Source organism: Lynx canadensis, chromosome C1, assembly GCF_007474595.2.
Source record: "Lynx canadensis isolate LIC74 chromosome C1, mLynCan4.pri.v2, whole genome shotgun sequence".
Lineage (NCBI taxonomy): Eukaryota > Metazoa > Chordata > Mammalia > Carnivora > Felidae > Lynx > Lynx canadensis.
Genome location: NC_044310.1, coordinates 31,322,403 through 31,349,504, shown reverse-complemented (window position 1 = coordinate 31,349,504; position 27,102 = coordinate 31,322,403). Strand labels below are relative to the sequence as shown.

At 58.6% G+C, this 27,102-nt stretch overlaps 1 protein-coding gene across 1 annotated transcript in view; it reads right to left on the bottom strand.

The window, feature by feature from the left end:
* The window catches only part of KCNQ4 (potassium voltage-gated channel subfamily Q member 4), a 51,751-nt gene extending 28,727 nt beyond the window's left edge, over window positions 1–23,024 (bottom strand). The window contains exon 1 of the mRNA XM_030327251.1: window positions 22,711–23,024. Within this exon, the coding sequence (XP_030183111.1) occupies window positions 22,711–23,024 (314 nt within the window). The remainder of the gene's footprint in view (window positions 1–22,710) is intronic.
* Window positions 23,025–27,102: the final 4,078 nt, after the last annotated feature.

Sequence of the window (27,102 nt, the reverse complement as noted above, 5' to 3'; positions counted from 1 at the left end):
AAGGGGAGGCCTGGCACAGGCCCAGGTGGGATGAGAAAGGGAGAGGGGCAGCGATAAAGAGGAAACAGAGGGCGTACGGATGGCTAAAGGAGCCTGACGGCACAGAGTAGAGGCAGACAGGAGCCGGAGAAGGACGCAGAGCACTGGGACTGGGCTTTGTTTTTTATTTTAAGATTCAAGAGCCAGAGTGGAAGGAGCCGAGAGAGAGGGAGAAGATGAAGATGGGGGAGAGAGAGGGAGTGATCGATGGAATGAAGTCCCCAGGACAGCAGGGAGGCCCGGATCCCGGCCAGGCAGGGCTGGGGCTGAGCAGAAGGGACCCCCCCACCCCCCGGCCCCGCCCCCAGCCAGCTTGGGACAGGCGGCAAGGAGGAGGGGCTAGGTGGAACCTGAGGTTGGGGGCCAAGGAAGCCAGAGAGCTCCCTGGGGGCTTTGACTTCACTTCCTCTGTGACAGAGGAGTCAGGCCTCCTTCCTGGGGAGGTGGGAGCATTTTGAACAGCTGGTGTGGAGGGAACTGACCAGGCCCTGGAGAGGGGTCCCCGTGGGAACATAGGACCATTATTCCCTGCTGTACGAATGGGAGAAAAGAGCCAGAACATCACAGGTGCTCCACACGTGCATTTTGGGTTTGGTTTGTTTTGGGAGTTTTTGTTGTTGTTGTTGTTATTGAATTTTTACCCCTTGAAGTAATCTCTGTGCCCAATGAGGGACTCAAACTCGTGTCCCCAAGAGCACAAGTCACATGCCCAACGGTTGAGCCTGCCAGGTGCCCCCTCTGGTTTTGTTTTCAAGGCTTGGTGCTCCTTGAGGGAGGAAGCAGCCAAGTGGGATGAGGGGATGCCCCAGCCTCCAGTCAGGCTAGAGTAAATGCAGAACCAGGCCGTGCCCCTTCCTTCGTCCTGGGCCTCCTTCCTTCTCTCCAGTGTCCCTCCTCCCGGACACCTCTACCAGGGTCTGTTGCCTGCTTGGCCACCAGCTGGCTCCCTCATTTCTACATGTGGCCTTGGGAGTATGTGACCCCTTCCTCACCTCCCAGACCAGGACCCCAAAGGCGAGCTTCTGTCTTCCCCCTGGGGACAGCTAGGGCCAGTCTGTCCCCATTCAGCCAAGGTTCCTGGAGGACAGAGGCCATAACCCCACCACCTTCCAGCCGGAAAGGGCTTCTTAAACCCCAAACCAGAGTTGATAGTGAAGGAGGGACCTCAGCCCGACCTGACAGGCTCCCCCTGACACGGGGGTGCAGTGTGGTCTGGAGGGCCCTGGGCTCCTCTGGGGAGAGCAGGCTCTTACTTTCTCTTGCAGGGGGATAGAGGGGAGGGGCAGTCAGCCAGGCCTCAGAGCGAGGCTCTTTCCAAGAATCCTCAGGGGCTGGGACGAGAAGTTTCCCCTGATCCAGCGATTCTAAATATGGCAAAGGGAGCAAAAGCACGTGACCCAGGGCCCCACACCAGGGCTGCGGCTGCGGCCGCTGCTTCTCTGGGCCAGAGGCCTATGCTGGGGGCTCAGGCTTAGGGATGAGGTCTCAGTGGAGCCTCAGTTTCCCTGTCCATAACATGAAGGTGGGGGACACTCAGCGAAGGGGACCACCCCCTCCAGCCTTAGCATTTTCCAGAGTGGGGTGGAGGGGAGAGGGCTGAGCCCTCAGCTCAGTTCCAGATTCTTTGAGGGTGTCCCTGGAGGGACGGCGGCCGCCAGCACATAGTACAAAATATGAAAAAAATGCCCCTCTTGGAGAAGCAATTAGAAAAAGGCGTTCCCCTTTAGCCTGAAAAATTGTAAAAAGTTGACCCCTCCGGATGGACCCACCAGAAACAGGCATCCCCTGCTCCGGGCTGACCCAGCCCTAAGCAGAGCCTGGACTTCAGTGCCACTGACGTCTTCTCGGCCAGGCCCCTTGGCAATGCACAGGATGTACAAGGACATGGGCAGCCCCAGGGGCGGCTCTGACAGCCACCACAGGCCTGGAGGGGCCACATGGCTCCGTGCCGCTCTCCTCGCCACCACGGATTCGTCTAGAGCTGGAGACGGACCCAAGAAAGGTCCCCCTGTAGGCGGGGCCCAGCCAGTCAGGTTATCTTTCTCAGGAATGGAACTAAGAACCACAGAGCAAAGCTGGCAGGGATGCAGAGGAAGAAATGGACGTGAGGCCGCTGTTCCCGAACCTCATCTCCCCTTCTCTGTTTGGTGAAGCCCAGGAGTGCGCCTCCCTCCGTGATGCCACGAAATTCTTCCCGAGCCTGGCAGGAGTGTCCTCCGCCTTCACATGCCAGGTTTTCCGGAGCTAGTGTGAATGGTCTCGGTCCCAGTAGGATGTGGAAGGCAGTGTCTTCTGGACAAGGTGTTTCATGAGTCATAGCCTCGTCCTCTCCCACCTGGTCTGGCTCCAAACCCTCCCACTCGCTCTGGCTGCTTCCCTCTGCCCATGCCAGCCAGATTACCTGGTGCACCAGGTAAGTAGGCTGAGCAACATGTCAAGGGTGGGAACAAGGAGGGAGCAGGGGCCATCCATCTGTTTAGGGCTGGCCAGGCAGCATGGACTCCTCAAATAAACAGGGAGCGTGGGCTCCCCGGCAGGAGGCCAGCAAAAAAAAAAAAAAAACGAAAGCGAAGTAGGGTGGAGCACAGGCAGCCTGGATTCTGAACACTTAAACAAGATAGCCAATGGAAGGCTTCCCCAGTTCCACCTGAGAAAGCTCCATGTGGCTTTGGGTGACTCAGTTTTACATTCCGGGCTTGGCATAAGATTCCACTTGAACGAAGAGCTTTGCTGCTTTTTTAAAAAGTGTGAAATCCACCAACTTACAGGCTCAGGCCCAAGCTCCTAAGCAAGGAAGGCCCTCACCACCCCCCACCTCACTCTCCACCACGCAGAGCCCAAGCTGGCACTTGACGCTCCATTGTCAGAGCTCTACCCTGCAAAAGCAAGCAACTTTTCCCCTCCCGATCTTCCTTCCCTCACGTCTGCCCCTCCTCCAGCCCGGCTGGGTCGGGTGGGAGCCCACGTCAGGCTCCCTTAATCCCCCACCCCCATCTCTATGCCCACCTCGGTCGGTCGTGGCAATGACTTCACTCGAGAAAGGTTGTTTGAGGCACTGCCTCCTCCCACAGACCAGGAGCTAGTTGAGGTCTTGTCCTTTTCCCCTTGAATGCCCCAGGCCCAACTCAGAATGGGGCTCCCTGAGAGAGAGCACAACCTAGGCGCTGGACCCCAGGCACCACCCACCCTCCAGGGTGCCCGCGCCGCCCTGCTGGCCACTCCTGGCTGCACATCTCGACCCTTCCTGCAGCAGGTGGGGTGAGTGGCCCTGAGCACGCAGGCCAGGGCCCCGGAGCACTCACTCACTGCCTGATTCACTGCTGATTTGGTATTTACTGAGGGCTCCCCATGAGCCAGCCGACAAAGAAAGGCACCGTCCCTGCCTTCATGGGGCGTGCAGTCTCCTGGGGGAGACGGATAATAAGCAAGTAAAGGTTGAAAATGTGAGATGATGATGGAGAAAAATTAGGTGGGGAAAGGGGAGAAGGAGCAAGGGTATGGGAGTTGGGGACTATTTTATAGAGGCTGGTTGGGGAAATAGCATTCAGAAGGTGACTTTTCAGCAGAGAGCTCAAGGAAATGAGGGAGGGAGCCACGCAGGTATCTGGGCAAATCGGGTTCCGAGGAGAGGGAAAAAGCAAGAGCAAACACCTGAGCCAGAGGTTGCCTGGTATATTCCAGAACACCACGAAAGGAGTGCCCCCAGAGCGGAGTGAGGAAGAGGGAGAGTGGTGGGCAGAGGAGGTGGGATGCAGATCATCTACCGGCTCCTGTAAGGATTTTGGCTTTTACTCCAAGTGAGATGGGGAGTTCTGAGCAGGGAGTAACACGATCCGACTGGCGTTTGCAACAGCACAGGCTGTTGAGTAGAGAACAGACATTGGTGCAGAGAGGGGATGGGGTGGGGGACGGTTGTGTGATTCAAGCAAAAGATGACGGTGACTTGTGCTAGGGGAATGGAGGTGGCAGGAGGTGAGCAGATGCTGACTCTTTTAGCGCTGAAAGATCCCCTAGAGTGAATCAATCCTCTCATTTAAACAGGGGAAACTGAGTCCCAGAGAGGGGCCTGATCTACCTGGGATCATACAGTAGATCGGCGGCATGGCTGAGTCTGGCACCCAGATTTCTTGATTCCTAAGGTAATGTCCTTCTGAGTTCTCCTCTTCCTGTAGCAGGACCCAGGCACCTGCCCCTCCCCCACCCCCATCTCAAAAATTCCCTCATCCAGGCATCAGGCTCAGGCCTTGCCCCTGCCCTTCCTGCCGTATGTGACAGGGTGGCACTGGGTTCAAGGATTGCCCTGGCCTCCGGCTACTTGAGCCCAGTAGGGGTAAGGGTCACCTCTAAGGAGCCTTCTGTCCTCTGAATCAGCAGAACTTTCGCAAAGGGGGGAGGAGAGAGGAAGAGAAGAATCCAAACCAGGGGAAAGAGCTTAGTCCCCAACACTTGGTTGTCAGCACTCCCGGAGAAGAGAGGGCACCAAGAGCTGACAGGGTGGAACAGGAGATTCAGGGAGGGCCGGGCCCCCGGGGGAGTACAGGCCCCAAGACTGAGCCCTGCCTGGGAGCGCTCTAGGCCCAAGCCAGTGAGCATCCCACCCAGTGGGAGGTTTAGGGGGCGTGATGGGGAGGGGTGTTTCAATGCCTTTGCTATCAGCAAGCAAAGCAGTATGCAAACTCATGGGCCACACCTGGGGCAGTTGGTTACAGCTGCCCTGAAAGCCTTGCTCCCCATAGGAACCCCAAATCCAGGCCCAGCTGGACTGAATCCAGCAAGACTGACTCCAGTGGGCCCTGACAGCTGGGAAAGGCTTGCTGTATGACCTTGGGCCAGGAGCACAACTTCTCTGGGCCTGTTCCGCAGCCAAGGTGGAAGGATGGTTTAGGAGGGTCTCAGGCTGGAAACCAGAAGCACATCTGCGGACGTCCTTTCAGGTTCCTCTGCTTTTAACAGGAAAGGCTGCCCAGCCCCTAGTTCCGGCTGATTCAGAGTCCTCTAAAAGCCAGGAGCCTGCTTGATGGCTCTGAGCTATTTGTCAGGGTTGGGGCTGCAGAAAGGGAGGCACAAGGGCATGGACAGAGCTAGGAACCTGGGTCAGTGTGCTCTCTATCCTGATTCTGCCACCACTGAGCTAAGGAGTTGGGGAAGCTGTCTCTGGGTCTGGCTTTACTCCTGAGGAAGGGTCTCTGAGAGCCCTATTTTTCGCTGATCCATCTGGGACTGGTGATTTCAGCTTCTCAATTGGGAAGTGAGGCCCTAGCAGCTCCGGAAAGAAGCTGCCTGTCCTGAGCAACTTCTGGAGTCTGAGGAGAGGATCTTTTACATTTCATTTGCATGGTGCTCATTTGCATAGAAAGGCTACCTCCAAAACTCCCCCTATAATTGAATAATAATAGCAAGGAGGAGTCAGGGTAGACCAAAGCAAAACTTTCAATGGCTCATTAACCACAGAAAGGGTGTTGGAGGTCAGGGAAGGGACATATTGCATCTCTGGTCCTGATTCACCCTCTTCTAGCGGAGGAAGACAGAACCCTACAAGTATCAGAGCCCAAGGAACAGGGCTTGAATTCCGCTCAGATCCTGACCTCTGCCAGGCTCAAGAATTCAGCCTTGTGTGTGTGACCTTGAGCAAGTGAGCCGTCCCTCTCTGGGACTCAGTTTCTTCGTCTGTCGAATGGGACCAGGGACGCCCGATCTGAGTCTGGAGTCGGGGGGTGGAACCAGCGCTGAGGGGTTGCGGAAAGGCTTGGGTTCACTTAGGGACACAGAGGAGGCTGACTCCGGGCGGGACTCCTCGGGAGAGGGTGGGGCTCCTGGGAGGAGAGCTCCTGGGGGACTCCTCCCCCCTGACGGTGCTCTACCCCCTTCCGCTGCAGGGGCCCCTTCCTCTGCTGCCGACGCGCAGCAGTTCCGTGCTCCGGGGTCCGCAGAGCCCGCCCCGCCTCTTCGGCACGGGGAGGGCTTATTATAAGGGGAGGGGCAAAGGGTGGGGGCGGGACACTGTGGTGGGCGGGGCTCCGAGTCGTCCCCGGGAGGGGCGGAGCTTCGCCGACACCCGGCACCACGCGCAGGAGGGGCGGGGGCGGGGGCGGCGCTGCGGCTCCAGTTACCTCCCTGCGGCCTCCCCCGCCCCGCCGGCTTCTTTTTCCGTTTCCAAATTAACAATTGAAAACGCGGCGGCCTGAAAGGCGAGCAGCGGGCCAAGCGGAAAGTGTGAAGGTGCCGCCGCGTCCCCGAGGACGAGGGCGGAGAGGGGGGCGCGACACCCTTACTGCCCGGGGCTTGCCCACCTAGTACCGGGTGCGGGCACTGAGCGCCCCAGGGCACAGAGGTGCCAAGGCCCCTAAGTCGGGTCCTGGCCTGATCCAGTCCCTCGTACTGTCCTGGCCTAGCGTCGCGGGACCCAGCGCCCAGGCTCCGGGTGGTGCCAGCCCTCGAGGGCGCTGGCGGAGGTGGTGGGGGGGGGGCACTAGGGCTGGGTTACTACTTTCAAGGCTGAGTGCCCAGGAGGGCAGGTGCCAGGCAGCACCCTCACAGCACCGTCCTTAAGGGCTCCAAGAGTCAGCTGGGTTTGCATGTGACCTCAAGCAAGTCATTTCACCTTGCTGAGACTCAGTTTCCTCATCTGAAAAATGGGGAGGGAAGATTCAGAGCTGGTGGTGAGGAACAAGTGAAATGAGAAGATGCCTGAGGCTGGTCCACAGTGAATACAACAGAGAGCAGCCATTATTATCTTGTGTTGATAATGATGATGATACTGAGTCCTTGGCATCCTTTCACCTCTGCTGTCCACCAGTGGGGAATACTGGAATTGACTGGTCTTTTCCTCCCCTCATTTCCTCGGGGCTTCCCCAAAGCCACACTTAACAGATAAAGAAACTGAGGCCAGGAAGGTCCTTGTAAGGGGCTCCAAGTCATTTGTGAGTGAAAAGAACTAGGGCCTGAGCCCAGAACCTGACCTCCAGGCCTGGACTCATCTTATGGAGATGAACAGTCCCTGTGGCCAGGGCCCTGGGCATTAGACCTCCCTCGCCAGTGTCCTGAGACACGGATGCTGATACTAGGGCAGCTGGAACAAATGAGGGGGTAACGGAGACAGTCCCCTCTCCCAGGCATGCAGGGGCATGGGCCAAGCGAGCCAGAGGGTGGACACCCAGGAAAGCTACAGTTTCTGGCCCCCAAGTCCCCCATAATGTAAGCTCCGTGAACACAGCGACTTTATCCTGTTCACTACTATCTCTCCCACACCTAGCACAGGGTCTGGTGCATTGTGGGTCATCAATAAATATCTGTTGAGTGAATAAGCGAAGGAATGATGAGCAGGTGCCTTCTTATACAGCTGTGGCCTCCCACTCACCACTGGTGTGAACTGGTCTTCCTTAGGGAGGTGGGTCTGGGGTTAGGTGCCTCTCTCCCCAGTGTGGAGACACAGGGCCATAGAACGGGAGAGAAGGAGACAGAAGGAAGAGGGGACAGAAGAAGAGATTCCAGAAGGCAGAATGGAGGTCAACTCTTTCTGCACAGCCTCCCGCTTCCTACTCCTGTCCATGGAGGGACGAGCCCCATTCCTCCTCCCTCCAGCCACCTCTTCACTGACTACCATGATTCATCCCCACCCCCACTAGTCCATTACCTCTGTCAGTCTGAGTGCTCCTCCCCCATTTACAATCCTACCATGGCTCCTTACTATTTACCACCTAAAATCCAAGCTCCTCAGCCCAGAGCTTGAGGCTGGAAACACACAAGTGTCAGACACACTCCACCCCTGTACATTTCTGCCTTGGTGACTTTTGCGTTCTCTCCTCTCCTGGGGATGTTCCCCCTTCCTCCCCAAGAATCCCTGATCTGCTTCAGGGAGAAGTGCTTCCCCCAGCCCCTTTGGATTCCTGGCCCTCTCTAGGTACCCTCGGATTCCCTCCTGCTGAGGCTGTTCTTGCCTCCGTCCAGCCCCCACCTCCCCAACCACTGCCTGATTAGAATCCAGCCACCAAGGGCAAGGCCCTTGCTGGCTGAGTAGATGCTCAGACAGTGTTTGGCAGGAATCAGGAAGACCACCGGGTCACCAGGACCTTGAGCATCAGTGAGTCAGGGCTTTCCACTGTCCTGGGAAGCCTGAGGACTCTGGGTGCAGGCATTTGGGGATGGCTGCAGATGTGGGTGGGTGGAGTGAGGGCAAATACAAGCCCATCCTGAACACTGGCAGGGTTGGAGAAGAACAAATGGGACACACAGACTATTAGTCTAAATATTTAAAAGTTTAAATCAAGCTAGCCAGCTGTTAGATAAACTATGTTTTACCCTTCCTGACGCGTATACCTTCATAACGATCTGGAAGGCCAGGTTTGAATTGAAAATCTTGGACTCTTTATAGTTCCATGCTGGAATCTGGCAGGGAGGGGCTGCTACCCCATAGTGTGCCCTCTTCTCTTCCCACACTGGGCTCATCCTCAACAGGGGGGCCTGGAGGCCACTCCTGCGGGCGCCCCAGCCCACTCTTCCAGGGTCCATCTACACTGGCTGCAAACAGCTGCTGTTGGTCCTAGGAGAGTTCACACCACTCCGGCCCTTGGGATGATGAACCAGGAAAGAGGCCTGTACATGCCCTGGCACAGACACAGGGATTTAGGGGTCGGGGGACTTCAGGGTTACCTGGAATGTGTTCTAGAATAAGAATGGCTGTGTATAGGCGCTGGGTTGCTGGTATGCAGAGCCAGACAGGCTGAGTGGGTAGGATTCTGGGCCCCTGCCTTTGAATCCACCCAGGGTGGCAATGCTTTGATATGGTTTTTTTTCTTTTAATGTTTTTTCTTATTTCTGAAGGAGAGAGAGAGAGAGCATGAGCAAGGGAAGGGCAGAGAGGGAGACGCAGAATTCGAAGCAGGCTCCAGGCTCTGAGCTGTCAGCACAGAGCCCGATGCAGGGCTTGAACTCATGAACTGGGAGATCATGACCTGAGCCAAAGTCAGACCCTTAACCGACTGAGCCACCCAGGTGCCCGCTTTGATATGTTTTATCTATTGCCCTCCTGTGTCACATTTCATCTAAGGAACCAGATCTGCTTAAAACAGTCTGCAAAGCACTAATCTAGCCCCTTCCCTCCTACTGAGCACAGATGCTGAGGCTATGGGGTGTCAGTGACCACAGTCATACAGCACTTTAGAGTAAATCCAGGGTTCCTGCCTCCTGCCCAGACCTTGACTTCCTTGAGCACATTTATGATCTGTAAGACCCAGTGCCTTCAATACAAGCTGTTGGGAGGTGATGAGTGCCCAGCCCCTGGTGGGGTTCAAGCAGCCTGCAGCTGTAGCCTCCTGCCTTGGTAGGGGTCTGGCTCCTCAACTCAGGTTGCTTAGCTCAGGAGTAGATTGAGAGGCCGGACCAGGCCTGAGAAGGAGAGGGAGTCCTGGTATAAATAACCGTAGGGGGGGCCGGGATGTTTGGGCCAGTCTCCTGGGCTACGGCTATGTTTACTGCCCCGGGGGGGGGGGGTGGTGTGCATAGCCCATACATTTGCCTCCCTGACTTATAGCCAAATTTCTCCAGGAAGGGGTGGCCCAGGATTAGCCCCAAACACTCCAGCTCTGCACCCCATCATGTCCTGCCCATAACTCTGCCCAATGTGAGCCCTAACCCCCTCAATATCGCCCCACTGTTCAGCCCCAAGTGCTACACAACACGGCATCTCCATTAGCCCCAAATGCCCCCAGCATTTGCCCCCATAAGTCTCAACTCTGCTCAAATCGTGGGAGGGTGAAGAGCATGAGTATGGCAGAGGAAGGCCCCAAGCAGAGGAGCTGGGTATGTGCCAGGGATCTGAGCTGGGGCCACTGGGCAGGGGGGCAGAGACAAACCTCTCCCACGGCCCTGGCCAAGACAGAGAGAGGCTGCAGCCCCCGGCTTAGGAGAGTGCAAATCCCTCTCCCCAGCCCAGTGCCCATCCCATGCCTGTCATGTGCAGAGCATTAGATGGCCAGACCCCAGTGTGAGAGGGGCGGGCAGGCGCCCTGTTGGTCACGCCACAGCCAGCTCCTCTCCCTAACCAGCCAGGAGAAAAAACCCTCAGTGCAGAAGGGCAAGTGGGTCCCCTTCCCCATGGGACAGCAGCTGCAGTCTGCCCAAGCATGGAGGCCCAGGGGTTGATGTGAGCTGAGTTCCAGCCTTCAGGCCAGGCCAGCTTACCATACACACACACACACACTCTGCCCAGCTGACTGTTGGGTCTTGCTTGGGACACTAAACTGATACGCACTGAGAGCAGAGGCTCCAAACTGGGGCCATGTCCATCAGGGGTCTTAGGTGCCTGGACACCTGGGCCCCAGCCCCATATCAGCTACTTCCAGCTGAATAACCTTGGGCAAGTCACTTCTCCTTTCTGAGCCTCAGTGTAAAATAGTGTAACAATATCTCCTCCAGGGTTGCTGGGAGAACTCAGTGGGATTCCACTGAGCAAACATTAATTAAGCCCCACAATGGGCCAGGCATGGCTTTAAGTGCTTTGTGGACCATCCAGTGGAGAGGGGGTGTAGCCTTTTTGTTTTTGTTTTGTTTTAAAGTTCATTTATTTATTTTGAGAGAGAAAGACAGCGTGCATGAGCAGGGAAATGGCAGAGAGAGAATCCCAAGCAGGCTCCTCGCTGACAGCGTGGAACCCGACTTGGGGCTCGATCCCACAAACCGTGAGATCATGACCTGAGCTGACACCAAGAGTCAGATGCTTAACTGACCGAGCCGCCCAGGCGCCCCAAGGTAGCATTTTGGACCCAGAGGCCGAGGCTCAGGGATGTGAAGAGGCCTGCCAAAGACCACCCAGAAGGCACCGGGTCCCCGGTCAGCTCTGCAGAAAAGTTTTCACTGCAGAAAGTTTTTCACTGTTATTTATAGGTGTTGGGGACAACTGAGACTTTTGAGCTAGGCTGGGCTGCAATCTGAGCTCTGCCACTGACCTAAGTTCAGCCCATGCCCTGTTCTGGGCCTCAGTTTCCCCATCAGAAGAATGAGGGGATGGGGTGAGACCGGTGATTTCCACACTCTATTGAGCTGCAAGAAAGGGAGGGGACAAAGAGGTGGGGCAGGCTGGGCCACCCGAGCTCCGTCCTTCTCCAGGACACCGCACCACCAGCTGGGCCAAACCCCTGGGTGTTCTCGCGAGCCTGTTCTAAGGCCACTGTTCTAGGGACCCGCATAGATCCTAAGCCCTATCCCCAGACATCCTTGCAGACAGCCTCCGGGCCTGCACCCATCCCCTCTGCTTCCAAAGGCTCCCTGAGCTCAGCCACACACACCTTCCCCCAGGCCAGGCTTTGCATAAGCAGCTGAACTTTCCCTACAGGCAAAGTCCTAGGGCTTCAGGCCAGGTCTGGTCAGGCCTCGGCAGAGTTAGTGGGCAGCTCCAGAGGAGCCACTCAGGGGGCTGGGCCGAGGGGAGGGGAGGGCAGAGGGAAAAAGAGGCCAAGTGGATGGCATCCCCATGGCTCCCTGCCAGAATTTCCCCCCTTACCATCCTCCTTGGAGATCCACAAAGGTGTTTCTAAAATACCAATCTGCCCAGGGTACTCCTGTCTTCACTTCCTTCCTTCTCCTCCAGGAAGTCACTGCTCCTCAGCCTGACACCCTCAGCTCGTGTCCCAGCCGCTTCTCTGCATACCTCCTGCTCCCTCCAGGCTCCCACTCTCCTGACCTCTTGGAGGTCTTTGCAAATGCCATGGTCAGCCTCACCTCTGGGCTTTGCCCATGCTAGTCCCTCTGCCCAGAATGCTGTTCCATGCTCCTTTTGGCTTGGTTAACTACTACTCCTACTCATCCTCTTCCTCTGGGAGGCCTTCCTAGCCATGCCCAACTTAGGGCTGGGTTTGGCCCCTTTGTGCTGGGCTCCTACAGGACTCTGCACTCCCCGGACAACCATCAGCTTCTGCCACATCTCCCCGGGGACCAAGGGAGGGTCTGATTCACTACTCTGTCCCCAGCACCTGGGACAGTGACGGGCCCCAAGCGATTGCCAGTGAAGGCTTCCCAAGTGAGAGAGCAAGTTCCCAGCGCAGAACTGGGGTGGAGGACAAGACCATGAACTTTGAGGCTCAGCTGGTTCTCATACTGGCTGCAGGACCATGAGGGCCAGTCAGGCATAATATGATGGGTAAGCCTTTGCTATTATTATCTCTCTTATTATTGAGAGCCACAGTAGGAGAGGGAGGCTGAGGCTCAGAGAGGAAGGTGACCGCTGGAGGCCACCCAGCAGGAAGGTGGCCTTCCCATCCCAACCCACATCCCCATGTACACTATGAGCGCCACCGCGCCCCCCCCCACCCCGCCCCCTCACACACACTGACTGCGGCCCTGAAGACCTGCTCACCCCAGAGTCCTTGCACGCTCAGGCTTAAACTCCCGCCCTCCCGGGTGCGCAGCATTTACTGGCTGTGTGACAAAGGCACATGCTTAACGTTTACGCTTCAGTGTCCTCTTCTGTGCAGTGGGGTAATGAAAATACCTACCCCCAGGGCTCTTGGAAGGATTAAATGAAGTGATATTTGGAAAACATTTGGCACAATACCTGAGATATCTCTTTTTTCTTTCTTTTCTTTTTTAAAGTTTGTTTTTATTTATTTTGAGAGAGACGGACATCGCTTCTCAGCCTTTTGGCTAAGATCAAGTGAGAGAGAGAGAGAGAGAGAACACTTGCGCCCGAGCTAGCAGGGGAGGGGCAAAGAGAGAGGGAGAGAGACAGAATCCCAAGCAGGCTCCGCACTATCAGCACCGAGGCTGACGCGGGGCTCGAACTCACGGACCGTGAGATGGTGACCTGAGCCAAAGTCGGAAGCTCAACCGACTGAGCCACCCAGGCGCCCCTTATTTATTTATTTTGAGAGAGAGTGAGCACGAGCAGGGGGAGAGGCAGAGAGAGGGGGAGAGAGAGAATTCCAAGCAGGCTCTGTGCTGTCAGCTCAGAGTCTGAGTCGCGGCTCGATCACACAACTGTGAGATCATGACCTGAGCTGAAATAAAAAGTCGGGAGCTTAACTGACTGAGCCACCAGGCGCCCCTCCCCAGTGCTCCCTTCACTGACAGGTGAACCCTGACTGTGGTTGACCCTGTCCCCACCCACCCCCAGCCCAATCTTGGCTAGAGCCTGAGCTGGTCCTCACTGCACTCTGGGTGCACAGGCCCAGAAGGAATGGATAGTGGAGACTGACCATCCCCCTAATCCTTCCATCCCACCCAGACTCTTCCGGCCTTCGAGCTCAGGAGGGAGGAGGCTGGGTGGCGCCCAGACTCAAGGATTTCACGCACGGGTAAAATTTCCCAAAAACACTTGGGGACTGGTTGTCAACTTTTTATTTTGCCAAGTAAGGACATTTGAAAAAAATTCCCAGCCCCATCATTTCATAAAAGAAAGGGCATAATCTCAGACTAAAACTCCTTTAAGTGGAATAAATTTAGCTTTATGAAAAAGTCACCACATCGTCCTTATTTCCTTCAATTTTGCCTTAGGCCACTGAGAACCGCATGGGTCTGCTGACGTATCTGAGCGACATCCGGAGCTTGGGCCGGGGGCCACACGGATGTGGGTTCGAATCCTGGCTCCCCCGTGGACAAGCTGTGTGATCTGGGGCAAGTTATTTCTCCTCTCTGAGCCTTAGTTTCCTAACTGCAAAATGGGAACAATAGTGTTTGCAAAGCACTAGCTCCTGGGAAGAAATCAGGCTTCCAGCCAGTGGCACCTCCCTGTCCTGCCACTGCCTATGGCTGTCCCCCACTGCCCACAGGGCAAAGTCTACCTCCATAGCCTGATGATCCAGGCTCCACCCTCAGGGCCGAGGACACAACAACAGACTCTGCAGATCCTGGGGCAGAAAGGGTAGAGGAAGGCATTCCACCCCAGAGCCTTTGCTCTCGCTGTTGCCTCCACGTGGAATGCACTCAGGATAAAAATCGCTAAAGCTTCCAGTTCAGTGCCTGCGCACAGAGGACCTGGGGTCCTTATTCCAACCTCTCTCTAGTTGGCAAAACCGTTCTCATCCTTACAACCGCCTCAATGCCACCTTTATTCCCTTGGCTCAGCAAACATTTACAAATTACCAACCACACGCCAAGGCCTGTGCTCAACCCCCACCGGCCAGACCTCACAATCCTGGTGCAGAAGCGTCCAGAAGAACACACAGGGCTGGTTGAGCGAAGCCAGCGGAGCGGAGCTCTGGGGAAGGGCCCCCTGTTGAGCCTGGGGTGGGGGTGTGCGGGGAGTGACTCCAAGAAGAGGTGGTCCTCAAGCTGAGAGGCGAACAGGAGTTCTTGAGATGACGGATGGGCGAGGGGAGGGAGTTTCAGGGCGAGGGGAAAGCAGAGAGAGCATTAAACAGCATGTGCTGGAGACACAAGTTGCTTCTTACGTGGGTCACTAAGGATGCTTGAGGAAGGGGTTCCTGCCTTGGGCAGTGAGCGTACGAGCGTCACCGTCAGGGGAGACTGGGGAAGGGTAGGCTGGAGGGAGAGGCTGAGTTTGAGGTGCCCACCAGAAGAGAAGGCAAGGCGTCCACAGGAAGCTCAGGGCTGGAACTGCGGAGGGGCAGGCTGTCATCACAGAGGTGACTCCCAGTGACACAGGAGGGCATGAGCCCACCCCCCCCTCCACAAAAACTCTGTACAGGGAGGAGGACACAGGGCAGAGCCCCGAGGAACCCCAACATTCTACAGGCAGAAGGAGAAGAGCCAGAGAGTCAAGGGAAGGGCGGGCTCCGCAAGGGAAGGCCCAACAGGCTTCGACCCTCAGGGGCGACGTGGCAGCGTCCCAGGGAACCACGTTGTGGGTGTGAATCCTCCCTCCACTACTTAGCAGCTATGTTGCCTTTAGGCCTTCATTCCCCCGTCTGTAAAATAGGGCTAATTTATTTTTTACAGAAAGGGGAATGAAGGGCAGAGGGGAGAGGGCCGACAAGCTTGGGCGGCCTTCACTGCATCCCCAGGCTGTACCTCCCTCCCTCTGCCGGCCCGGCCCGGGTCACACTTCCGTCCCTCCTCTGTCTCTCCCGCCAGAGTTCCAGCGATCCCCAGAAGTCGGGAAATTAGACGAGTGAGTGAAATCAGGGGTGGAATGCAGAGGGAGGCATTCCTCGGTCCTGGAAGATTACAGTACAACACCCATCCACTGAGGAGGCCCGCATGTGCTGTGTCCTCAGGCAATCAGGTCTCTCCTCCTGGCCTCAGTTTCCCCATGTATGAAAAGAAGCTAGCCGCAAGACAAAATGAGAAGCGGTGAGGGGAGAAAGGCCTATTTGTGCCCCAGGGAAGGACATCCCGCAGGGGTCTGGGTCCCCATTGGGCCCAGGGACCGGTCTCTCCGGAAGAGGGTGGCAGCCAGGCCTAGGAGGGCAGGAGCAGAGGCGCCCGGGATTGTGCTGACAAAGCTGTTCCTTCTCCCCTCCTTTGCTCCCTGCCCCCTCCCCTCCCAGGGGACAGCCTAGCCCAGCAAAAAATAAACCCAAAGACGGTGACCTGGACGGGCCTGAGGCTCCCAGGGAGGAGTGGCAGGGAAGGAAGGGTGGCAGAGAGGTAGCTTGTGACCACCTCCCCCTCCCACCAAAGCCAAAAGATACCGGATTGGACCCCTCTCCCCCCAGCCCCCAGAGCTGGGCTCCAGGGAGCAGTCTCTGTTTTCCATTCTCACACTGTTAGGGAGGGGTACCGCTTGCTTGCCGAGGATAATTAGCAGAGTAGAATTTGTCCAGCCACACTAGACATGGGTCCCCAAGCTTTAGAAAGAGCACCCCAGGGAATTCGCTCTGCCTCCTGGTTGTTGGGCAGTCCTTCCTGCTGTCTGACCTGCATCCCTTACGCTTCAGTGGGAACCCTGCTCCACTGATCTCCAGCAAGCTTTCCTCCCTCTCCCACCTGCCTGGCCTAGATGTCTGAGGAGTCAGGAGAAAGTACCCCCCAGATTTCCCTGCAGGGACTGGGGAGGGCCCCTAGGCCAGAGACCCCACTCCACCCACTCTTCCCCAAATCTCCAGGAAGTAAGAAAGAGGGAAGGAACTGCTGAGCTCCAGCTCTCTTTGCCTCCCTCCCTCAGGCGCTGCCCACAGATTCCCAGCCCAATTAGTCTGCTGCCTGGGGCTGCCCCTCCCATTCCCTCCTCACCCCCCACCAGGTGCCAACCCCCAGGGCACGAAGATCCTGCCCTAGGGAGAGAGTTGCCCAGAAAGCCTGGAGTCCTAGGGGCACTTCATGGGGGCCCAGAGGTCTGACCAGCACCCTCTCCCCAGCCCCTTAGAGCCCCAGCTGGGGGCAGACAGCCTCCTGGGTGCCCTTCTTGGTGCTCCCAGTCCTCTGAGGGGCCCAGGGAGAAGGTGCTGGAGACTGCCCAGGTCCTCGCCTGGCAACACTCAGAGTCTATACGGTGGCTCTTCCGGCCCTCCAGAATCACTCTGCGCCTGATAGCCCTGAATGGTCCACTTTCCAGTTCAGCCCCATTTTACAGGGGAGGAGAGTGAGGCTTGGGGATTGGGGTGGCCTGGGGGTGGGTACCTTCCCAGCAGGTGTTGAGATCTCTGAATCACCTTTGGGATTCCCTGTCCCCATTCCCCAGGATGATACACTCAGGAGAGAGTGAGGTATCGCCCTCCTCTCCCAGCAGCCCCCCCACTGTCCCCCTGAGCACCATGGCTGTTCTTCCATCTCCCTGGGGCCAGGCTCGCTGCAGGGTTTGCTAACGAGGCCCACACCTCGGCCTGCCTGGCCAGACGGTGACCCTGTCGCATACATGCTCCTCCCCCCGCACCACACAGACATGCTCACACTTACCCCCCAGACCTCTCCGCCAGTCCCTGGGAGAGGAAGCAGGAAAGGCCTGTGGCCAGACAGTCTCAGCAGACTTCTCCCTGGGCCCCAGTCCTAGGTCTGTCTCCCTGTGCCCCACCCCGCCCCCAGGCCTGGTGGAGAGCGTCCTAAGGATCCAAGTTGGAGTCCTGGCACCACCCTTCACTAGTTACGTGACCTGGTACAAGGTAGCATATAGGTGGGTGGCACCCTCTCACCAGCCTCACTTTGCTCAGATGTGAACGCGGTTACACGAGGGACCACAAGGAAGGGGCTCAGGCTGGGGCCCTCAGGACCCCCGCGGAGAGCTCACACTCTGCCCCCTACTGGGCCAGCACCCGGTCGGACCCTCCCCAGGCAGAACAGTGAAAATGACAACAACACAATACGCCGGTGCCCTTGCCGGTGGCTGCGGCCCATGCAGGGCACAGAGCAGGTGCTTTAACCCACTTGGCCTTGACTATCCCAGAGGCTGGAATGGTCATTCCCAGCTTTCAGATGATAAAAATTGAAGCTCAGAGAGGCGAAGTAACTTGCCCAAGGGCACATAACCGCTAAGGGTAGAACCAGAAGTGCACCCAAATCTGTCCGGCTCAGACCCCATGCTCTTAACCCTCGGTGGGGCAGCCACTGGAGACAGGACACGTCGCCCCTTTCTCCACCCCAGCCCCACGACTCCCACACTGGGGGTGTTAGAGAGGGGCTGCCCCCAGAGTTCCCCGCTGGGCCCCTTGGCCCATAGGAGGGTCAGTCCTGCGCAACGGCCCCCGTGCGTGTGGTGCGGGGAGGAAGGGTGATGAGCCGCTCCGAGTCGGGGAAGCTCCCTGCGTGGCCTCCTTTGGAGCAGGGGCAAGGCCTTGGCCACAGACTCTGCAGAGCTTTCCTCTCTCCTGCTCCCCAGGCGGTTCGAGCTCCCTTGACTGGCTCAGAGAAACTTCAATTAATCACCCACTCAAAGTGCTGCCATCAGCCCAAGAATAATCACCTCTTGAAACACTCCTGGCTCCAACGTTCAAGAATCTAGGCTTCCACGGCAATACGGACTGAAGTTAGTCATTCAGCACGGCTTCCTCAACGGCAGGAACGAATGTACTACGGGGTTGGGGTGGGGTAGCAGTGAGGAATCTAACCTGCTCCGGTGACCCCCAAAGGAGAGTTAGGGCAGGAGGGTGCAAAGGGACCTAAGGGGGAGGGTGGGGAATACAAGGGATAGAAAGCTGGCAGGATGGTCTCTCCATTCGCCCCCTCCTCACAAAGACCAGACAAAAGAATTAAGAACTTAAAAACAGCGGCACAAAAAAATTGGGGTCACGCTCCAAGGCTGTCCCCAGCATCAGGCCAAGTTCTTGGAGCACCAGCCCAGGGGGGGTGAGGAACACTGTCATCTCAAGTCCTGACCTGGGAGGCAGAAGGCCTGGGCTCCTGGCACAGTCATACCACCGATCTGCCCCTTTCCGTGCCTTGGTGTACCCAGCAGCACACTGCAGGCCTGGGCAGAAGGGCCTCAGAGGGCCCTTCGGGGGAAGCAAAGGCCAGCAAAATTCTAGGAGGCCACCCACGCTGCTCCCACGCGGGCCTGAGGCCGCCCTCCCAGACAAACGCAGAAATACACACAGACCTGTAAGGGCAGCCCCGCAGGTATGGACAGGCGGGGGGGCAGAAAACTCGGGAGTGGGGTCAACTCTGCTCTGTCCTACGGGTCTGGGCTGGGGCCGCAGGCCCAGGTGTGTGTCTGCGAAGCGAGTGCAGAGTGGACACAGCTGTGCATTAGGTTTCCTTTCACTGGATGCCTGCTGCAGGTGCGTGTGTGACATCCACGGCCGTGTGTGTCCAAGTTGTAGTGAGCGTGTGCATGAGGCAGGCCGCTGAGCGTGCCGCGGGGACGTGTGTGCAAAGCCGTGAACAGCAGAAGTATGACTACCTTGGGTGAGGCTGGGCAGTTTCCACCCAATCCCACAAACCCTTGTCACTGCCCACCCCCTGCTGCCTGTGTGCTGGGTGCTGGGGCCAGAGAAACCACTGACACAGGACTACCGCGCCTGAGGCTGGGCCTGGGGCTGGGCTGCTGGCCGAAGCCGAGTCGCAGGAGAAAGACAGCTCTGAGTCCGACCTAGCTCTGAGCAGGCTCCTCAGTGACCTCTCTTGAGCCTCAGTCTCCCCATCTGTCAAAGGAGGAGGAGAACAGTACCCTCCTCAAGGACGTGGTCTATGGAGAGCACTTAGCACGGTGCCCGGCCACATAACCGATGCTCCACGCGTGATGAGAAACTTCAGTTCAAATTCCAAGGGCCAACCCAGGCGGCTGCAGGGAGCAGGGGGTGGTCCTGGACAGGAAGTCAGGAGTCTTTGCGTCTGGTTCTGCATTTGCTTCTTATTCACTGTTTGACTCGGGAGCCTTAGTTTTCTCATAAGCAAAATGGGCTGTCAAAATGTGAGGACCCACCTAGTGGGGATGCCTGAGGGCTCTGGGCCCCCTCTGCTGGACTTATTTCCAACCCAGGCGGTGATCTTTCTCAGATGGTCAGGGTGGGAGCTTGGAGGACTCCCGGATTACGAGTCTAGGGCCCCAGGAGCGGCGGCCACCTCCTCCCCTCGCCATTCCCACAGCTTCTGACCCCAGGGACAAGGCTGAGGAGGATGTTTACAGAGTGTAAGCCTTCACATAGAGAAAGTGCTGGGCAGCTGGGGGCTGGAAGCAGCCAGCCTCACAGTGGCGCGGGGAAGATGGGAAGTGATGGGGCCTTGCCCTGTATCAGCCCCTTCCAGCGCTCTGGCTTCAAAAGGGAGGCTGGGGTGGCCTTTGAGAGAATGCAGCAAGGAGGTGAGGTGTTTCTCAAAATTCAGAGAGCAGGGTCTATAAAGGGTTGAGGGCTTAAGTCAAAGGCTGGGGATGCAGAGGAGGGACTGGCTGAGAGGACTGGGAGCCTAAAGAGAGGTGAGAGAGCTCAGAGATGGGCCTACAATCCCTCAGGCTGGACCTCAGTAAGGAGAAGACCGGAGTCAGCGGTTCCCACTTCCCAGAGGCCACAGCTGCACTGGCAGGAGAGGAGAAATCGGGGCTTGTCTTCTGGGTAATCTCCCACACCTCGGTGCCAGAAAAGGTGCGGGGCCCAGGAGGACCTCGCTGGCAGGTGTGAGGGCGGTGTCGCCTGGGGTGAACAGACCCAGCTCACCCCAATTCCCTCCTCTGAGCCCTCCTCTTCCAGGCTTTTCTGCCAGGGCCCTCCTACTTGGGCCTGAGCCTCTGGGAAGGGGGTGCTTGCTAACTGTGCACATTGGAACCCCTACGCTTGAGCTGCCTCTGAGCGCCATTGTGGAGTGGGGAAAGGATTTGACCAACAGTGCAGCGAGAGAGCTAGAAGTCCAACAGCAGGAAGCGCTTCCTGGCAAGAACAGCCAAGACCCTACAGTGAGTGGCTGAGAAACCCCACACCTGGAGCGCCTCGAGAATGGGAGAGGCCTCCTGTGTGGGCCCCCCCCTCCACCAGCCCCAATAGTAACATCCATCTTTTACACTCAGACCCTTCCAGCTCACCAAGCTCTTTCCCACCTATTACCTTATCCAAGAGGGAGGTCCACAAGGTTGGGGTTTCTAACCACTTTGATGGCCGAGACATCTAAAAGCTCAGAGAGGCCCAGCCATCAACCCAAGATCACACAGCACACAAGAGGTGGGGCTCCCAACCCCTCACTTCCTTTGATCTCTAAGTCAGATGACCAGTTCCCTGAGAACTCCTAAATGTCTGGATGTTTTCACACTGCATTTCCTTCCTCAGAGCTCCTGAGATGCCTCATCCCTGGGCTCCCGGGCACAAGTGGTCAGAACAAGCGTGCCCCTGGCCAGGGCATTCCTGGCATCCGGAAAGGGCAGGATGTGGGGCAAAGGTGCCAGCGGATTTAGCTCCTGGAGAGGAAGGAGAGGCCCTTCCAGAGGACGCGAAGACAGTGGCTAGCCAGGTGACATGAGGCTGGTCCTTCACCTCCAGTGACCCCTGTGGAGACCGAGAGGCCAGGCCTCGGGACTAAAGACCCCCACCCCAGAGGTCAGCTGGCTTCCCCAGGCCCAGCCATGCCTTGGACAAGTCATCTCCCAAGAGGAGCCCACGGAAGGCACAGCGCTCTCTGCGTCTCAGCCTCCTTGGGCACCCCAGGCTGCAATGCAAGCAGTACAACCACCCTTAATTAGCAGTCCCCCTGCTCCTCTCACCTGACTCCACTGTCCCTTGTACTGTCATCACTCCAGCAGTCCTCTCTGCCGCGAAAAATATTCAGCTTGGACCCTCCCAATGGGCACGGGGGGGGGGGTGGGTGGGGTTGAACTACTCCTAACAGCTGACCATGACCCTAAACCTGACCTCATTTCCTGACAAACTCCACTCTGCCCCGGGGCCTAGCCCAGCGGGGGTCTCTGCACAAAGTCAAGGCTACACCCCCACCCCCATCCCCACCCCTGCCCCCAAGCATACTGGCTGAGAGAGTTCTTTTCCTCCACCTTCCCTGTGGCCAGGGGGCTCTTTTGCTAGCATTTTCCTCCCCTGCACCTCTGAAATTCTGTGGGCCCAGTTAGGATGGGGCAGAGGCAGGCAGGAAGACAGATCAAAAGACAGGAAGAAAAAGACAAGTAGAAGAGTGAGGCAGGTGGACAGGCAGGCACACAGAGGGACGGAAACAGACAAGCAGAGGGACGGCTGGACAGTCAGGGGGAGAGATGAATAGACGGGCCAACCACACACAGGTGGAAATTCCGGCACAGGGCCAGCCAGACAAGGCAGAAAGACCGTCTGACAGTCAGGTGGGTAGGCAAGGGGACCACCCAGGAGACCCCAAGACCAGAGAGCCCTCTCTGAGAGCAGCAATAAGGAATTAATATCGGTACATTTTCCAGGGACCGGAGGTCTTTCTCGGGCACCTCCGGGCGTCCCAGCGCCAGGCCCGGCCCTTCAACTGATATCTGCGGGGCCTCTCATGTTCCCGGCTGGGCCAGGCCGTCCCCCAAGACTGAGCTCTGAGCTGCCAAAATTCACTCTTTACATCCAAGAGGGGTCAGTGTTTTTGAAAGTTGTAGGAGCTCGGCAAGGGGGAGGAGGGGGCCCGCAGCGTCAGTGTTTCCAAACCTACCCCTCTCCTCTTTCTTTTTCCCCAGGGTGCCCAGCGCCAGGCCTGGTGCAGCAGCCAGAGAGCTGGGCAAGCTAGCAGGGCCGCCCGCTGCTGCCACTGGGGAGTTGACGGTGGAGGGGAGGCTGGGTGAAGACAGACATACAGCACACACGAGTGTCAGGGCTCAGGTGGTTCACGGGGACCCCCAAACACCTACAATGGGGGGCCAGCCCCAGAATGGAGTGGAGGCCATTCCTGGACAGGGTCATCTCCAAGGGGAGCCCGGGGGGAAGCCCACTCTGCCAACAAAGTTGGGGAGATGGTGACAGAAAGTGTGTGGGGGCCAATGAGTCCCTTTTGTGTCTGGGGCACAAGGAGACAGGCAGGGAAGAGGAAAGGGGACCCCGCTGTAGTGACTCCGGAATGCAGAGAGGATGGGGGACCAGAAGCTGGATGTGGGGAGTACCTGGGACAGAGGAGCAGGGGTTGGAGATCAGGGTGAAAATAAAGAGTTGCGGTGGGGAGGTCAGAAGCGAGGTCAAGCGGGGATCAGGACCTGGGGATCAGGGTTAAGGTCAGACCGGGGGATCAGAAATCGGGCTCAGGCTTGGGGGTAGAGAGGAGGGTCGGTCGTGGGAACTTGGGGTGGGGGGGGTGCGGGGGGCGGAGTCATGGCGGCCGACCATCCCCGGGGAGCCCCGGGCTCGGGCAGGGGCCGCGCGGGGGTCGACACACGGGGGCGCGGCAAGGGGCGCAGGGTCGCAAACTCACATGAAGACGTGGTAGACGAAGGCCCAGCCGCGGGGTCGCTCCAGCACGTTGTAGACCCAGTTCTGCAGGCGGCGGTAGCGCTTGTGCGCGGCCGAGGAGCGCTGGCCGCAGGCGGAGCCCGAGCCCGAGCCCGGCCCAGGGAGGGGCGCGCCCGGCGGCAGGGGGCTGCCCAGAAGGCCGAGGCGGCGCGGGGAGCCGCCCCCGCCCGCCTCGCCCCGCTCGCTCTGCACCGCGGTGAGCGCCACCAGCTCGGCTCGGGGGGCGTCCCCGGGCGGGGGGGCCAGGCCGAGGCGGCGCGGGGGGGCCTCGGCCATGGGCGGCGCCGGGCAGAGGGGGGGCCGGGGCCCGGCTAAGGTCCGGGGCGGGCGCGCGCGGGGCGCTCAGCGGCGCATGGCTCGGACCCGGGCCCGGCGGGGCAGCCCGGGGCCGGCGCGGGGCGGCGGGGGCTAGGGGCCGGGCCGGGGAGGCGCGGGGGCCGGGGGCGGGCGCGCGGAGCCTGGGGGCCGCCGGAGCCCGCACTGACCGCCCGCTTCCCCGGCGACTGGGGCGGCTCTTTCCGACTCCAACTCTCTTATTACGCGCTCCATGCCGCTCGCCTTTCCACCTGCCTCAGGCGCGCCGCTCACATGTCATCCTCCCCCGCCCCGCCCCTCCCCCGCCACCCCCGCCCGCCCCGCGGCCGCCTTCCCAAATCGGGAGGGAGCGAGCGGGCGGGCGCGGCGAGGCGGAGGGGGGCGCGCGGAGCGAGTGGCGGGGCCGGGCGCGCCGGCCGCGCGGGCCGCCGAGTCGGTGCCGGGACCCGACCGCGTGGCGGCGGCCCCCGGGGGGCTGTGGCCGCGTGCAAGTGGCGTGCACCGCCGCGAGGGGCTGCCGGGCCCCGAAGGCCGGGCTGGGGTGGGACGCCCGGTGTGTGGCTGCGGAAAGTGGGGCGGGGAGTGTGGAGTTGCGGCCGCGGCCGTGGACGGGGCTCGGCGTCCCGTGGAGTTCGGGTGCGAGTGGATGCAGAAGTGCGTGCTCCGTGTGTGCAGAGCGGGCGGCTGCGGGTGCGCGCGGTGATGGGATGGAGTGCGTGCAGGTGTGGGGCGTGGGCACGATGGGGAGGGGTGTGAAGAGGAGTGTGCATGGTCCAGGCCCCGCTAGGTGGTGGCGGTGGAAGCGAGGAGGTGTGCCCCGTCGGGTCGTGCCCTTAGTCCGCTGGGCGGCGTGTGTAGAATGTGCCGGTGCCGCGTGTGGCTCGGCGAGCAGCTCCTACCTGAAAGGCCTGCTGTCCCAGCGCTGCCGAGCTGGGTCACAGTGTGTTGCACAGTGGACCCCGGGTGTGTCCGTTCTTCCTCCCACCCCCAGCCCCACCCCCACGTCTGAGCTTCCCTTTTTCGTGTGGGGGAAAGAGCCTCCTGGCTGGCCACCCTGCCCTACGAAGAGTCTCCTCTGATGGAGGGGCCTGCTCCCAGCCAACCCAGCCTGAACCGCTACCTGGCCTCCCTCCCAGGTCAAGGCACGTGGGTGATGGGAGGTGAGCTCTGAACTAGCGCTGCGGGCCGGACAACTTTCTCCCCAGAGGCCCACAGAATCCCACCCCCAAACGGGAGACTCTTTTCCCACGAACTCCCTCTCCAGCTGGAAAGTTCTTGGTGCCTGACCTCCTCTAGCAGTAGGGGGCAGCCCTTTCGTTCCCTTTAGCCCTCTGGGCCCTGCGCGGAGTGGTAATTTGGGTTTCCCGGTCCTCCTTCCCTCTTCCCCTGACGGAAGCCTGGGCCCCACCAGCCGCTCCCTCCTCCGGCCCTGCCCCAGGGTGAAGGCTTCCGCAGCAAACTCTTCTCGTTCCTCCGGGAGGATCTCGGGGGACCGAGCGGAGCGGGAGGGGCGGGGCAGGGGGCGGGAAGGCGAGCTCGATTCTCAGCTGTCAGCAAAGGCAGCATTGATCTGCTGAGCGCCTGTGGGGGAGGGAGAGAGGCAGATCTGCAGGCGGCGGGGAGGGGGCTGCCGGGACCTGGGGGGTCCCCGAGCCCAGCTTGGCAGCTGGCCCACACCCGTGCCCGGCTAGTGACCCTTTTCCCTCTGCATAACACGGGATGCCTTCTGGGGTCTGACCTGAATCTTTCTTGCTGCTCCTTGAAGCTGCAGGTGTGCCCAGGGCCAGAGCCTGGTGCCTCTGGGCAGGTTATGCCCCAACCTCGCTGGTAGCTGGTGAAGGTTTCTGGACCCCAGGGCCCAGCTACAGATGCACCGCATCCTTCCTGTCTCCCTGTGGGATGAAGCTAGCACCCCCTAGAGATGCGGCACCGCTCTCCCGTACTCTATGGGACTGTCTGGGCTTCCACAATCAGGGAGGGGTCCTGTAGGGTAGGACTAAGAAGATCTGAGGACTTGAATGGTAGGTGGAAAGAAAAGCAGTTGTTAAAGGATCTGGGTTGTTCTGGAGATCTTTTTGAGGCCGTTCGTGGCAGAAATGCCACTTGAACCCAGGTTGCCCTTACCAATACCCAGAATATCTGAACCTGGGTCTGTTCTTGGAAATCTGATCCTTAAGCTTAGCGTCACCTCTGGACCCCACGGTTCTCTTCCCAAATGAGATGCTAACAAGTCGCTTCCTCTCTTTGTGAGGAGCCCTCACTGCCAGGAGAGGGCCCCTCATCACCTTTGCCAACTCCAGCTCCAAACAACCTCCTCACTGGCAGCAGGAAAAGGAAAGAGACCATGGCTGCCAGAGGGATGGAAGTTAGATCTCAGGAAGGACTTTCATAGGACACAGACTTTGCCTGTTTCTCCTGCAGGGGTGTGTGTAACGAACGGAGGGACAGGCCCACTCCTTTTTAAAGTGGAAAGACGTGGAATCTTCTTAAGGGGTGAGGGGAATGGAGAAGATGGTCCTAGGAGGCCATAAGCGGTTTATTTGGTGTGTGTGTGTGTGTGTGTGTGTGTGTGTGCGCGCGCGTGCACGCGCATAAGGACTGGAAGAGGCAGAGGAGAAAGTCCGGTTCCGAGAGGACAGGTGGCCACTTTGAGGGTCACCCGGTGGCCTTCCTGCCCCCATCCGGATTCCGAGGACATGACTGGGAGGATGGACTTTCCTCACCACAGCCTTTAGTGACTAAGACACTTTTCTGAGCAAACAGCTGTCTCAAGCTCTCTCAGTCCGCCTCCCTGCTGCAGGGGTGGGGGTGGGGGGGCGCTGTGGCTTCCCACCCTCCTCCTTCTCTTCCTCTCTCCCACCTGTTCCCTGCACCCCATCCTCAGCAGCTTCTTTCCCACCCCCCAGCCCCTGCACCTCTTCCTGGTAACACTGCCTAACACTACCAGAATGTCTCCACTCTGCCCAGACCCACCTGGGCGGGTCCCTTCCCCACTATGGGCCTCAGTTTTTCCATCTGTACCAGAAGAAGGGGGCAGGACTCCAGGATCTCCTGTAGTTCATCACTGTCACCATCATCCATCAATGGAGCAAGTATTGATTGAGAGGAAGGGTGGGGAGGGAGAGCTCCCATTTGCAGGGCACCAGCTGTGTGCCAGGTCCTGCCCCATCTGAGACAGAGAGCAGCCATTTGCATGTGTGGAAGCTGAGGCTCAGAGAGATACAGGAACGCACTGAAGGATACACAGCCCGTGGGTGACCCCAGAACTGTCTGTGAGCTGTCCTCCCTGCTGGCTGGCACCTTCCTACTGTGCACTGGGATCCTGGGACCAGTGCTGTAGGCTGAGGGGAACTGTAGATGGCCTGATCCTTGTTCTCCGTGGCTCACCCCTGCCAGGGGTGGAGGCTCCCGGGTCTGTGAGGGTTCGGGTCTAAAAGTGTCTGGGACCTCTGTCCCGGGGCCAGGCTCAAGCCTGTCATTGACTATAACAGCCCACCGGTGTGATCTCAGGTCAACCAAAGGTGCAGAGTCTTTTCTTGGAGTGGGAAGCGGGGTTTTAAGTCTGTGGTTTTCAGATTTTACTAACAGTGGAATCCTCCGTATAGACAGAATCGTAAAGTAGCACCCCAACATGTGAGAAGTATTCAAGCACAGGTGTTCTGCTTGGGTTGGGGTGAGGGGGGGGTCGAGGTTCCACCCACCCGACTTCCTCCTCTTCCCTCTCCCCCCGGGTTTTCTTATAGCTCTTAGGGCTGCTAGAGGTCAGACAAGGGAAAAGTCTCCACTGGCAATGTCTCCACAAGGGGACAGGGGCTTGGGGGACTCGGAGAGGTGCGGAGAAGTGCAGCCAATGACGCCTGCAGACCCCGTTAATGAGGTCCGGGCTAAATGCTAGGTCTTATCCAGGGTGATCCGCCTGCATTGTCTTATTTCGGCACCCCAACCCAAAACCCTGTGATGCAATGCTGCTTACACCCCCATTTTACAGACAAGAAGACCGAGGGTCAGCGAAGAGACTCATCTAATCTTGCTCTCTACC